Genomic DNA, 13,683 nt, shown 5'->3' on the forward strand with positions numbered 1-13,683 from the left:
TTCTGGACAACAGTCAAGTCAGCAGTCTTCCCCATGATTGTGGTTGTGTGTACTGAACTAGACCGAGAGATACACTGTGTTCATACTGTTTTACTCAAACTCGAAATGAAATATTCTAATATTTTGAGATGGGGTTTTTTTTCATGTTTTTGTACTGTATGCCATACTGATTAAAATTAAAATAGAAAAATGCTTGAAACATTTTATTTTATGTGTAATGAGTCTATAATATATAACATTTTCACTTTCTTAAATAACTGATGGAAAATATTGAACTTTTTCACAATATTCTAATTTTTTTGAGATGCACTAGTACTACACTCCAAATGAAGTGGTTGTGGTGAGAAATTTATGTGCAGATGTATGTGTGCGTGCGTGCGCTCCCTGTGTTCTATGGATGTGAAGAACATTCACTCACTTCTTCCACCTTGTCCCACTTATGTCTGTGAGGTCGCTGCCATATGGACCCTACTGATCCACATGTCATATTAATTAGAGCATAGTTTTACACTGGATGCCCTTCCTGACGCAACTCTCCCATTTCTGGGCTTGGGAAACAATCAATCATTCACACACATATTCACATTCAATTTAGAGTAGCCAGTTAAGAAGAAGCCTTTATTTATCACACGTACACTCAAGCACAGATTTAAACACACAGTGAAATTTGTCCTCTGCATTTAATCCATCTGAAGCAATGAACACACACATATACCCAGAGCAGTGGGCAGCTATGCTACAGCACCCAGGGAGCAGTTGGGGGTTAGGGGCCTTCCTCAAAGGCACTTCAACCCAACCTTCAGGCCATGGCTGCCCCCATGTTAATCTAACCGCACGTCTTTGGACTGTGGAGGAAACCGGAGCACCCGGAGGAAACCCACGCAGACACGGTGAGAACATGCAAACTCCACACAGAAAGAGAACCCAGAACCTTCTTGCTGTGATGTGAACACTTATTACACTGTGTGATGCAATATCATTATTAACCAGCAGGTGGAGACATATTACACATTACTCATCTCATCTCATTATCTCTAGCCGCTTTATCCTTCTACAGGGTCGCAGGCAAGCTGGAGCCTATCCCAGCTGACTACGGGCGAAAGGCGGGGTACACCCTGGACAAGTCGCCAGGTCATCACAGGGCTGACACATAGACACAGACAACCATTGAATGAATGAATGAATGAATGAATTTATTTATTTCGAACATTTCGAACATGTATAAAAATGTATGTAACTATTTGTACATACAAAAGAAAGAAAATGAAAAAAGTGACAAAAAAAAAGAATAAATAAAATAACAAAGAGCTAATACATTACTCCGCGCTCCCATTCACACTCACATTCACACCTATGGTCAATTTAGAGTCACCAGTTAACCTAACCTGCATGTCTTTGGACTGTGGGGGAAACCGGAGCACCCGGAGGAAACCCACGCAGACACGGTGAGAACATGCAAACTCCACACAGAAAGAGAACCCAGAACCTTCTTGCTGTGATGTGAACACTTATTACACTGTGTGATGCAATATCATTATTAACCAGCAGGTGGAGACATATTACACATTACATTCCCCTACAATCACATGAGTTCCTTTAGAACTTTGAAGCACACTTTTAATGATTATAAAGGGTAAATGCGTACTGATTGTAGCCGAAAGCAACGTTTTACTGTTGGCTTGTGTAAGTAGGCCTAGATATATACATATAGATGTGCTGAGTGGTAAATACGGCGGTTAGGTTTAGCAGTTAGTGCTCTGTTTACTCATTAATCCTGAGGCTGGAGTGAAGGAAAATGGATCAATGATGACGCTAATTAGTGGCTGTTGTTTGTGTAGTTAGGCTTAAGAATAAGTGAGTGAATGAGCTGGTCTCAGGTTCTTGGCAAAATGGTGGGAAGGGCACTTTAAGGGGTGTCTATGTATAGGACGTGATAAATTAGCCTACATTTTCTTATTATTATTCATTAAATTTGCATGAAGCTTTGCACAGATTCAGTGTGGTCAGAGAGAACTGAGGTCTAAGCTTAACCCTGCATGTTTGAGGTTTATAATAATAATAATAATAATAATAATAATATGTGAGCTGGAACACAGCCCAGGCGAAAAAGAGGGGGGGGAGGAAAGGAGGGGGGAGCTATAGTGCGTGCGCTGCAGGCACTGATTGACGTACGAAGCGGATAAGGTTGCCTTGGTTACGGACTGTGGACCGTGCAGACCACGCCCACCTGCCCACCTCCTAATCTCACCTCATCTCCCCCCCCCCCCCCCTTTTTTTTTTTTAGGTGATCAAGAAAAGAAAAAAAACCTTCTCGCATTGACGTCACCGCATGCTGAGCGCTAGAGACAGCGTGCCTCGCGCCGAGCGCGTGAGCCAACCGTTTCGCGGGCGAGCGGGACCCGGTAACGGGCAACGGACCGGAAATCATGTGAACGAACCGAACCAAAACGGGACGCGACGGCGTTTAAGTTAGCATAGGCATCTGAATACTTTATTATTATTATTATTATTATTATGTAAAATCATTAAGCCGGTCACTACCTCTACCTTTACGTATTCTGGACGCACAGGTGCTCTCGCGCGCTTCCGTTAATAAGCGACGGCTATGGCGGAACCGGAGCCGAAACCCTGCCAACGGGCGCCGGTTCGGGTCGGATTTTACGACATCGAGCGCACTTTGGGGAAAGGTAACTTCGCTGTGGTGAAGATGGCGAGACACCGGATCACCAAGTCGGAGGTGTGTGTGTGTGTGTGTGCGTGTGTGTGTGTGAGAGAGAGAGAGGAGGGGGGGAACAAGTCAAAACAAGTAACAAACTCCGAGACCTCACTCAGAAATAAATAAATTGAACACTGAGCTGGATTTGTGTAGATTTCTGTCGAGGAGGGAGAGTGACAGCTGTCCAGGCTGCAACCAAACACCAGCAAACCGCTGTTCTATTCTTCTGCTGGTTTATTACAGGGCTCTCAATGGTACCAAACTGGACCTTTCCTTGTTGCTGGGGTTCATCTTTTACACACCTATACCTTCAGTCTAGGGGCGGCACGCAAGAAGGTCCAGGTTCGAGCCCCGTGGCCGGCGAGGGCCTTTCTGTGTGGAGTTTGCATGTTCTCCCCGTGCCCGTGTGGGTTTCCTCCGGGTGCTCCGGTTTCCCCCACAGTCCAAAGACATGCAGGTTAGGTTAACTGGTGACTCTAAATTGAACGTAGGTGTGAATGGTTGTCTGTGTCTGAGCCCTGTGATGACCTGGCGACTTGTCCAGGGTGTACCCCGCCTTTCGCCCGTAGTCAGCTGGGATAGGCTCCAGCTTGCCTGCGACCCTGTAGAACAGGATAAAGCGGCTAGAGATGAGATGAGATGAGACCTTCAGTCTATTACATTACAGGCAACAGGACCCTGGCTGACATCCCCACAGCAGGGGGCAGCCCGGGGAGCAGTTGGGGGTTATAGGTGCCTTGTTCAAGGGCACTTCAGCCATTTCTGCTGGTGCAGGGAATCCAACCGGTGACCTTTTAATCCTGAAGCTGCTTCTCTAACCTTTAGACGTCCCTTATGTCATAGCTTTTAAAAATAATTTAAGGTGGTGTGTGTATTGTCACGGCAAGAAGGTTCCCGGTTCGGGCTCAGCAGCCGCGTCTTCTCTTTGTGTCTGTTGTGTGGGTTTCCTCCGGGTGCTCCGGTTTTCCAAAGACATGCCACTGGCTACTCTAAATTGCCCAGAGGTGCAAGTGTGTGTGTGAGCGAATGTGTGTTTGTCTGGGGAAGCCACGCTGGCAGTAGATGAAGAGTGCTCAAGATTAGATGCAGATAACCTCGAAAGAGGCTGGCAACTGATGGTCCACTTGGCCTACAGGGTGTTTGATGATGATTAAAAAAAATTGGACTAGAGTAGAGGTATAATGCAGTGTCACTATCTGTAAAGGTATCAGTTCAGATTACACCTGAAGAAGGTATATCCGACTAAAAAAAAATAGGAAGATTTTTCTTTCTGTTTGTCATTAAAAAAGCCTGGAGGTAAAAATGTCAGAACTGTCAGCATGGTGTGAATTCTGGTTCCAACAGTTCCTCAACCTCAGCTACATCACTCTAGAAATGTGTGTATAAAAATCTCTTTTTTTTTTTTTTTTTTTTTAAACAAACTTTGTAACAGACTTTTTTAATTTTATGACTTGTACATAAGTCAGTACAAAACCATTTCAGTTTTCCAGCACAAAATTGTTACAGAAAAATGTTTGTATGTCAGGAAAGAAAGTAGCGTATTATGTAAGAGAACACTTTTCAGCCAAAAAAAAAAAAACATATCAAAGGCTGCTAAGTTTTGCTGCAAAATTCAGAGGCAAGTGTGACAAAGTGTTCAGAAGAACTGTGGCTGGTTCTGCAAGATGTTCTGTAAAACCTACAGGTCATTTCCTTATAATACTGCACTCACTGTACCTGAGACGACTATTTTGAAAAAAAATTTTAAAGCAAAGGGTCGTCTCACGCCAAATATTGACTTTGTTTCATTTATTACTGTTTGTGCTCTTTATAGTATCTTTTTTTAAATCTAGAAACATTTAATTTCTTTCTTTTCAAAGGCATCTTTGCGCTACAGCATTTCTTTGCATGTGACTAAGACTTTTGCACAGAACTGTATTCAGTTGCAGCAAGAACTTTACATACAGTGGCAGTATTGGGCTTTCAGAGATTTCTTAGAACTGTTTTTTTTCTGGGACAGAATTATTGTACAACATGCATCTTTAATAAGAAAACAAGAATTTGATGCAGTTTTAGTTTATTTTGGGTTTTCTAAAATCAACACAGGGTCAAAATTATACATACAGAGTCAGATATATGCATGCATGCATCCACTGAAATTATGAATTTAGAGGTGCTGAAAGTTCCAAAATGTCTTTTAACTTGCCAAGGTGTCTTAACTTCCTGTTAGTGATGATGGAGTACAGCTGGTAGCTTCTCTGTGCCAAAATAAAAAGGGTTTGTTTGACGGCACTTGTTGGATTGACCAGCACACAGTACAATAGGAAAGTCCAAGGAACTCGGTGCAGATCTGAGAAAGAGGATTATAGATTTATACAACTCAGGAATGTTTCTTGGAGCCATTTCTGAGCAACTGCAGATTCCAAGATTCTGTACACAAGTACAATTTGGCAGATGTAGCCACTTTGCTAAGCCACTTTACTGGAAGAAGACCCAAACTGTCACTGTCAGCTGAGAGGAAACCTATTCGAATGATCAGGAACCACCAAGGCACAGGTCTGCCATGAACTGGAAGCTGCTCAAATGCTGCATTCAATGGGTTTTATATCAACATGGACTGACAGACTGCTGTCCAAGAAAGAAGCCATTGCTCCAAATCAACACCACTGTGTTCCTGAGCCCATGCACTAATTTCCACTACAGAATCCTGTCTGTTTTTAATGCAGTGTCTCCTGAGGGCCTGAAGATCACAAGCACCCAGTGGTTTTTTTGGCCTTGTCTCTTGTGTACAGAGATTTCTTCGGATTCTCTTAATCTTTTAATGATATTATGTACCATAGATGATCCATCCATTATCCGTAACCACTTATCCTGTGCAGGGTCGTGGGCAAGCTGGAGCCTGCCCCAGCTGACTATGGGCAAGAGGCAGGGTACACCCTAGACAAGTCGCAAGATCATCACAGGGCTGACACATAAAGGCAAACAACCATTCGCCCTCACGTTCACACTTGCGGTCAATTTAGAGCCACCAATTAACCTACTTTTCATGTCTTTGGACTGTGGGGGAAACCAGAGCACCCAGAGAAAACCCACGCAAATATAGGGAGAACATGGAAAGGCCCCTGTCGGCCACTGGGCTTGAACCCAAAACCTTCTTGCTGCGAGGCAACAGTGCCACCCACCACAGATGATGTGATCCTCAAATTGTTTTAATTTCACATTGAGGAACGTTATTCTTAAATTGTTGCACTGTTTGCCCATTCAGTCTTTCACAGAGCGGTGAACCCATCTCCATCTTTACCTCTGAGAGACTCAGCCTCTCTGGGATGCTCTTTTTATATCCAATCATGTTACTGACCAGGCAGCACGATGGTGTAGTGGTTAGCACTGTCGCCTCACAGCAAGAAGGTTCTGGATTCGAGCCCAGCGGCCAATGGGGGCCTATCTGTGTAGAGTTTGCATGTTCTCCCCATGTCTGCGAGGTTTTCCCCCACAGTCCAAAGACATGCAGGTTAAACTAATTGGTGGCTCTAAATTGACCATAGGTGCGAGTGGTTGTCTCTGTGTCAGCCCTGTGATGATCTGGCAACTTGTCAAGGGTGTACCCTGCCTCTTGCCCATAGTCAGCTAGGATAGGCTCCAGCTCACCCATGACCCTGCACAGGATAAGTGGTTATGGATGGATGTTACTGACCAGCCGTCCATTATTAATTAACCTAATTTTTTTCAACATTGTACAGGTTTTCCAGTCTTTTTATTGCTCTTGTCTCAATTTTTTTTTAATGTGTTGCTGGCTTTATATTCTAAATGAGCACATATTTTTCCAAAACCAAAAAGATTTCTCAGTATCAAATTTGATATATTGTCTTTGTATTATTTTCAACAATAGGCTTTCAGTGATTTGCAAATCATTACATTCTCGTTTTATTTACGGTTTACACAGTGTCCCAACTTTTTTGGAATCGGGGTTGTGTAAGTTCTTGATTTTTTTTAAAAAAAAGAAAAAATATTCAAACTTGTGCACCTTTATTTCCGAGTGCACCTGTATACTCACCGGCCACTTTATTAAGAACACCCATCCACCTGCTGTTTGATGCAGTTCTCTAATCAGCCAATCGCTTGACAGCAGCACAATGCATCAAATCATGCAGATACAAATCAAGAGCTTCAGTTCATGTTCACCATGTTCAAACATCAGAATGGGGAAAAATTGTGATCCCAAAGTGTGACTTTCTTTCACTGTGTCATGGGTGTTGGTTTGAGCCAGATGGACTGGTTTGACTATTTCAGAAACTGCTGATCTCCTGGGGTTTCACACACAACAGCCTCTACATAGACTGGTACCAAAATTCAAAAAAGTGCTTATTTAAGGAGTTAAAGGCATTTTTGAGACAAAGTCGGCAAACAGTCTTATTTTGTCAATTTAGGTGTGCCGAATTCAAATCTGCAATATGCCGAGCTCTATCTGACCTCTGTTGACCTCTAGAGGTCATTGAACTTTGGGCCTGTAAACGTCTCAGCTGAACCCAGTTTCTCAGCTTTCTAAGGAATGAAATGTACTAAAATGATTAATGAAGTTAGCAAATGGCCTTGTTTGTTAAATGTTTGGGTGCTGAATTCATTTTTCATTTGTAAAACGACATATGACCTCTGATAACCTCAAGGTCATTAAACTTGGCCTATAGGCCTATGCATTTAACGGCATTTTTAAACTGACTTTACTCCCCCAAAAAGAATATGAACAGACAAAAAACAAATAGAAAGGAACAAATACAACATTAAATGCCAGTCCATGTACATGTGACTTACTTTTCACAATGAGAATGCCTAGGCGATCACCTTACATAACATTGCATTACATTTAGCGGTTATTGTTTATACAAAGCTACTGAAAAAAGGACAGATTCAGCAGCATACAAAATGTGGGGGCGTACAGGGTATACAGGTTAATCAGGGTTAGTATATATGAGAGTTTTTTTCTTTGTTTGTTTTTTGTAAAGGCTTTACCCCGTTTAAAACAAAAAACAAACAACAAAGAAAAAAACTCTCATATATACTAACCCTGATTAATCTGTATACCCTGTATGCCCCCACATTTTGTACTGTGACTAAAGTCACAGTAATTTGCGCTAGCGATTACAAACCGGGATGTCTGGTCACTGTAATCAAGTTTATTTGTATAGTGCTTTTAGCAGTAGACAGTGTCACAAAGCAGCTTTACAGAAAATTAAAGATTTTAAACAAGAGCTAGTTTTATCCTTAATGTATCCCCAATGAGCAAGCCTGTGGCGATGCTAGCAAGGAAAAACTCCCTCAGACGACATGAGGAAGAAACCTTGAGAGGAACCAGACTCAAAAGGGAGCCCATCCTCATCTGGGAGATAACAGATAATGTTATTATAAATAACTTGCTTCTATAACTGTGTCCTATATAGTCACAAAGTATAACTGTAAAAACAGAAAAATCTTTATAGTTTTAACATGAAGTCTGTTTTGTTGAAGTTATAAGCTATTCATTGATGGAAACTTGAGTGCAAAAATGTTCATGACAACTGCAGTGCTAAAGTTAGTACCAGTAAGTCAACTGTAGTTCTCAGACATAAATGTATCACTGTACGTGTCCAGAGCCATCTTCCAAGTGCGACTTTCCACTGTCCATATGGGGCTATCCTCCACAGGCGCGATTAAATGAGACTCCAGCCAGATGTAGAGCATCAAGACGTAGGGCATAGAGTCGGAACGGTAAGAGATAGAGAATGACACTTACTGAGGAAAAGTTGTGTCCTGCAACCCTGAACAAAATAATAAAATTGCTTGAAAAAAATCAGGAAAATTGACAGAGTTATAAATGTTATAAAAAGAGTTATAAAAAGGTTAGTATATATGAGAGTTTTTTTCTTTGTTGTTTGTTTTTTGTAAAGGCTTTACCCCGTTTAAAACAAACAACAAACAACAAAGAAAAAAACTCTCATATATACTAACCCTGATTAACCTGTATACCCTGTACGCCCCCACATTTTGTATGCTGCTGAATCTGTCCATTTTTCAGTAGCTTTGTATAAACAATAACCGCTAAATGTAATGCAATGTTATGTAAGGTGATCGCCTAGGCATTCTCATTGTGAAAAGTAAGTCACATGTACATGGACTGGCATTTAATGTTGTATTTGTTCCTTTCTATTTGTTTTTTGTCTGTTCATATTCTTTTTGGGGGAGTAAAGTCAGTTTAAAAATGCCGTTAAATGCATAGGCCTATAGGCCAAGTTTAATGACCTTGAGGTTATCAGAGGTCATATGTCGTTTTACAAACGAAAAATGAATTCAGCACCCAAACATTTAACAAACAAGGCCATTTGCTAACTTCATTAATCATTTTAGTACATTTCATTCCTTAGAAAGCTGAGAAACTGGGTTCAGCTGAGACGTTTACAGGCCCAAAGTTCAATGACCTCTAGAGGTCAACAGAGGTCAGATAGAGCTCAGCATATTGCAGATTTGAATTCGGCACACCTAAATTGACAAAATAAGACTGTTTGCCGACTTTGTCTCAAAAATGCCTTTGGGTGTCACAGTTCTGGATTTTGGTACCAGTCTAACACAGAATGGTGCAAAAAACAAAAAACATCAAGTGCGTGTCAGTTCTGTGGGTGGAAACAAACACCTTGTTGATCAGAGAGATCAGGGGAAAACGGCCAGATTGGTTGGAGCTTTTTTGCCAGGAAGGATATAGTGGCTCAGAGCAATTCTTTACGACCATGGTGAGCAGAAAAGCATCTTAGCATGCAACAGCAGAAGACCACATTGAGTTCCACTCCTGCAGTCAAGAACAGGAATCTTATGCCATGTACACACGTAGCCGGGTATTTTTAAAACCGAACATTTTCCCCCCCTCCGTTTATAAAAATGTTTTATCCACACCACCTCGTCTTCGAAAAAAATCCCTTCCACACATAACCGAACATCTGCGTTTTCAATCACATTCATAAGCATTCCAAACCTGTAGATGGCTATTTCCCCAAATCCTCCCCCCTAATCACATCGCCTGTGCTCTTGGAGCAGTAGTTGGGCTTCTAAAATTAAACATGTAAATAGCACCTGCACAATAATTAACGCTTTCAAGGCACTACTCCGATCCATTACTCTTTAGCTAGCCGCACACTACACCGATTTTCAGCGTACCGAGCCAACTGAAGTCGCGAGTCAGGCGTAAAGACTAGTTTTCGATGGTACCGACTCATCTCACAGCCGATTCGAAAAACTAATCGGGAGCCAGACTGATCGGCGAGAGTCGCTAGCAATAGCCAATCATATCTTTCGCATATAACACGTGACATCATTAAACACAATTTCTAGCGCGAGAAATACGTGTTGGTAGCACCTAATGCAGGTATATACTGTAATTCCATAGACTGAAGCTTTATCCATAGACACAGTGGGCTGGAAAGCCACTCTGCTCAAGTTGTGTGGCTGAATTCCAAATCGCTTTAACTCCCCTATATAAGTGCACTATTTAAGGTTGGGAATAATAGCTCATGCGGCCTAGATAGTGCGCTACATATTCCATGTTGTGTCATTTGTAATTCAGCCTGTAGCATCTTCAAGTGTTGGATTTAACAGTAACTATATCCAATAGCCAATCACAAAGCTATTAAGTTGTCACGTGTCGCTTCAATCGCGACTGCACTCGTCAACAGTCGGGGGATATGTGCGTGCCCTGTCGGGAGTCGGCTCTGAAATGGGTCGGTTCGGTACCGCGTGGATCGCCGTGGTGCGCGGCTAGCTTAAGTCCATGCTTAATCTGGCTTCTGCAGTAAACAAAGGTCGCACGTTTGACGTCAGGGCAGATTTGTTGTCATTTTTTTGGCGCAGATTGTGACATTCTAAAACGCAAAACTCCGGTTATCTCTGTCCACACGAAAAGGCATACACGGAGTTTTCAAAAATCTTCACTTTGCCCGGAGTTTTTTTAAATATTCGTTTTTGATGTGTTTTCATGTGGATGACAGGCCAAAACGTAGAAAAATATCTTCGATTTAGCAGATACCCGGCTACGTGTGGACGGGGTCTTAGAATCAAGAACAAGTTCCTATTAAAGTGGCCAGTGAGCGTATATCTAGAGTAGTTTAATCGTTTGAAGGCTGAAACCATATCGGCACATTTGCCTTAGAAAAAGAGGGTTTTATTCTTTTGACAGGAGGTTCAAAGCAAAACCTCTTTCTGAGGCCCCCATGTGTGAGGAAACTTGAAAGAAATTTGCCTTGTATTTAAAATGTATCCATTTCAAATAGCTTTAATGAGCTCCAGTTTTTAATATTATTAATTCCAGTGAGTGTTTTGTTTTGCTTGCAAATCTCAGTAAAGTGAATTTTATTAAGATGTAGGAGGTGGAGGAGCACTACGTCCTTTATGTCTGTGCTAGTTAAATTTACCTCTGTTCATATCCCTGAGAGGGAAGAGGCATCACTTAGGATCAGATCACTGATATCCCTGTGCATATTGTATATGCAATAATGCATTTCTGAGAAATAACAGTTTGAAGATGATGAAACCTACAGAGTGCATCACTAGCGCTATATTTAAAAATGGATGCAGAGCAGTAAAATAGTCCCAAGTGAGATATGAGATTACATGAGAATGGGCCTTTATCAGGTCTTGGGAAAAGACTGAAATAACATAACCACTGTATGGAGAAATGCTGCATTAGTTGTACAGTAGCGTTTCAAAAAGCAGTTTTGTGGTCTTGTTCTATGGGACGTAATGGGGCACCGTTAGGGTTGCGTTTATTTAATACTTGTGTCCAGCCAACGTTGGTGTAAATTGGATTGGGTTGATTTTCCAAATTATTTTCCATTTTATGCCATGAAAATAAAAATCTTGGATGCGAAAATAAAATACAAATTGTGTTCATGTGTTAATGCATCTCTGTATTCATGCATCAGATGGCAGGTTCGGTGCCTGTTACAGTTATGAGTGTTATGGTTTGAAAGTTTTAATGGGATAATAACCTGGTGGTGAAAATTAAACCAAAATTGGATTATGAAATCTGTGTACAAACATCTCTTTGGACATCCTTGTGCATGTGTAAAACAAAATCAAAAGGAAACAAAAAAGGTCATATCCTCTGATTGTTCTTTCTTGGAAAGATATTTTTGAGAATGACGTTTCCTTAAAATCTCTTACACTGTCAGTATTTGGGCAATTCCAGCATTATGGACGTGACACTTGAACTCAAAATGGCAACAAATGACCCAGTGCATGTTTTATTGTCTCCCAGTATTTAAACAGGTGTTGCATATTTTAAGGCTGTACCATACTGGAGAAGTGATAGAACAAGAACAATTCCCATAGTACATCTAGGGCATGCCAGAAAATGCCAATAAAAGATGCGTTATGGATGTGACAGAAAAAGTATCACTTTTCTTGGGTGACTGTACATTTTTATCAAACTCTGTGAAATCGTAAACCTAATGTCGAAATGGAGATATCCATTTGATAGAGGGGTCCAAGGTGAATATTAAAAAATCTTTGTTTAAAATATTTTGTATTTCATGCAGAGTTTCGGAAGGAAAAGTCAGCGTTATGGATGTGACGAAATTCCGTTATGGATGTGACGCGTCTGAAATAGACATGGCATATGTTTAGAAAATCAGCAATTTAACCACCATAACCCTTTGAAAAACTCTCTAAATATCAGCTAAAACTATCAAAGTTCTTAAATAATATTTAGGATGGCTATTGTTTTGCTGTTTTGTGGATTTTAGCATACATTTCTGTGGCTTGTGGCAATAATATAGAATTGTACATGATCAAAGTTGATTTTAGCTTGGGTTTTACATTATAAGAAAGAAAGACTGACTGTGACATATTAGGTTGGTTACAAATTGGTTCAACTTATTCACATCTGTAAAATACAGGCCTAGGTGATATCTCTGGGAGTGGTTTTGATGTATTACATGTTGCTTTATTTTTGCATGGTGAGGTTGACATTTACATGGAATTGCCCATTTATCGCTTTGTTGTTAGAAGCCAAAACAGAAAGTGTCTGCAAGGAAAGCAGGAAAAAAAACGAACAACCTGCACACTGAATACATTTGGTTATTACTACATTAAGATTATGGTGTGTTTGTCCTCAGCACATTCTCTTGGTGTTTCTCTGGGCTTGTATCTTTGAACACTGAACAATTACGTATTTATCTATTAAATAATGTTAGTGATATAAAGGGTCTAAATGAAGAAATGACATAATCCTTTCCTGACTTGAAACAATTCATGAAACGTGATGTGTATATGCAACACCAAAATAGTCTTTAACTTTTGCATCAAAATGCAGGTGGCCATAAAGATCATAGATAAGACCCAGCTGGATGCTGCAAACCTAGAGAAGATCTACAGGGAGGTGGAGATCATGAAGTTGCTGGACCATCCGCATATCATCAAGCTTTACCAGGTGCGTCAGGTTGAGTGTCGTATTTTTTTCCCCCCATATTTAACTCAGCATGCAGGTACTTGAAGGAACAATTTTTTTTTTTTTCCCCCTCTCTTTTTTTAATTTCTGGAGTCTTTCTCCACATGCTATGTCATTAGCAAGGATCAGGATCATTACTGGAAGTCAGTTTCAGCGTCCCATTTGTTTTGTGACATGAAGAAATTTGTCCAATTAAGCCACAGTATGGTCTAACAGACCTCCATTATGTTAACAGCCTGACAGTGGACCTTGAAGGATCTCCACATTGAGTTGATAATTATTTTATGTAAAAAGTCTTCCAAGTATATAGATTATTTTTCCAAGAGAGCAAAATTGGCCACGCATCATCCATGAGAGGGATGACATTACTACTTGTCCCTGTCAGAGTGATGCTAAACAATCATAGGAATCTGTTAGCTCATGTATGCAGAAGAGGGCACAGAGTGCTTTCGTCCAAGAGGTTCAGCTGCTCTGTGATGTAGCATGAGCTGCAGTTTGCAAACATAGCTGCCTTCACCTGTCT

General features: G+C 41.0%; 1 protein-coding gene across 1 annotated transcript in view; it reads left to right on the top strand.

The window, feature by feature from the left end:
- The first annotated feature begins 2,605 nt into the window (after window positions 1–2,605).
- sik2a (salt-inducible kinase 2a) overlaps window positions 2,606–13,683 on the top strand; it is a 31,074-nt gene continuing 19,996 nt past the window's right edge. The window contains exons 1-2 of the mRNA XM_060912278.1: window positions 2,606–2,737; window positions 13,026–13,142. Coding sequence (XP_060768261.1) covers window positions 2,606–2,737; window positions 13,026–13,142 — 249 coding nt within the window. The remainder of the gene's footprint in view (window positions 2,738–13,025; window positions 13,143–13,683) is intronic.

Source organism: Neoarius graeffei, chromosome 28, assembly GCF_027579695.1.
Source record: "Neoarius graeffei isolate fNeoGra1 chromosome 28, fNeoGra1.pri, whole genome shotgun sequence".
In the NCBI taxonomy this organism is placed as follows: domain Eukaryota; kingdom Metazoa; phylum Chordata; class Actinopteri; order Siluriformes; family Ariidae; genus Neoarius; species Neoarius graeffei.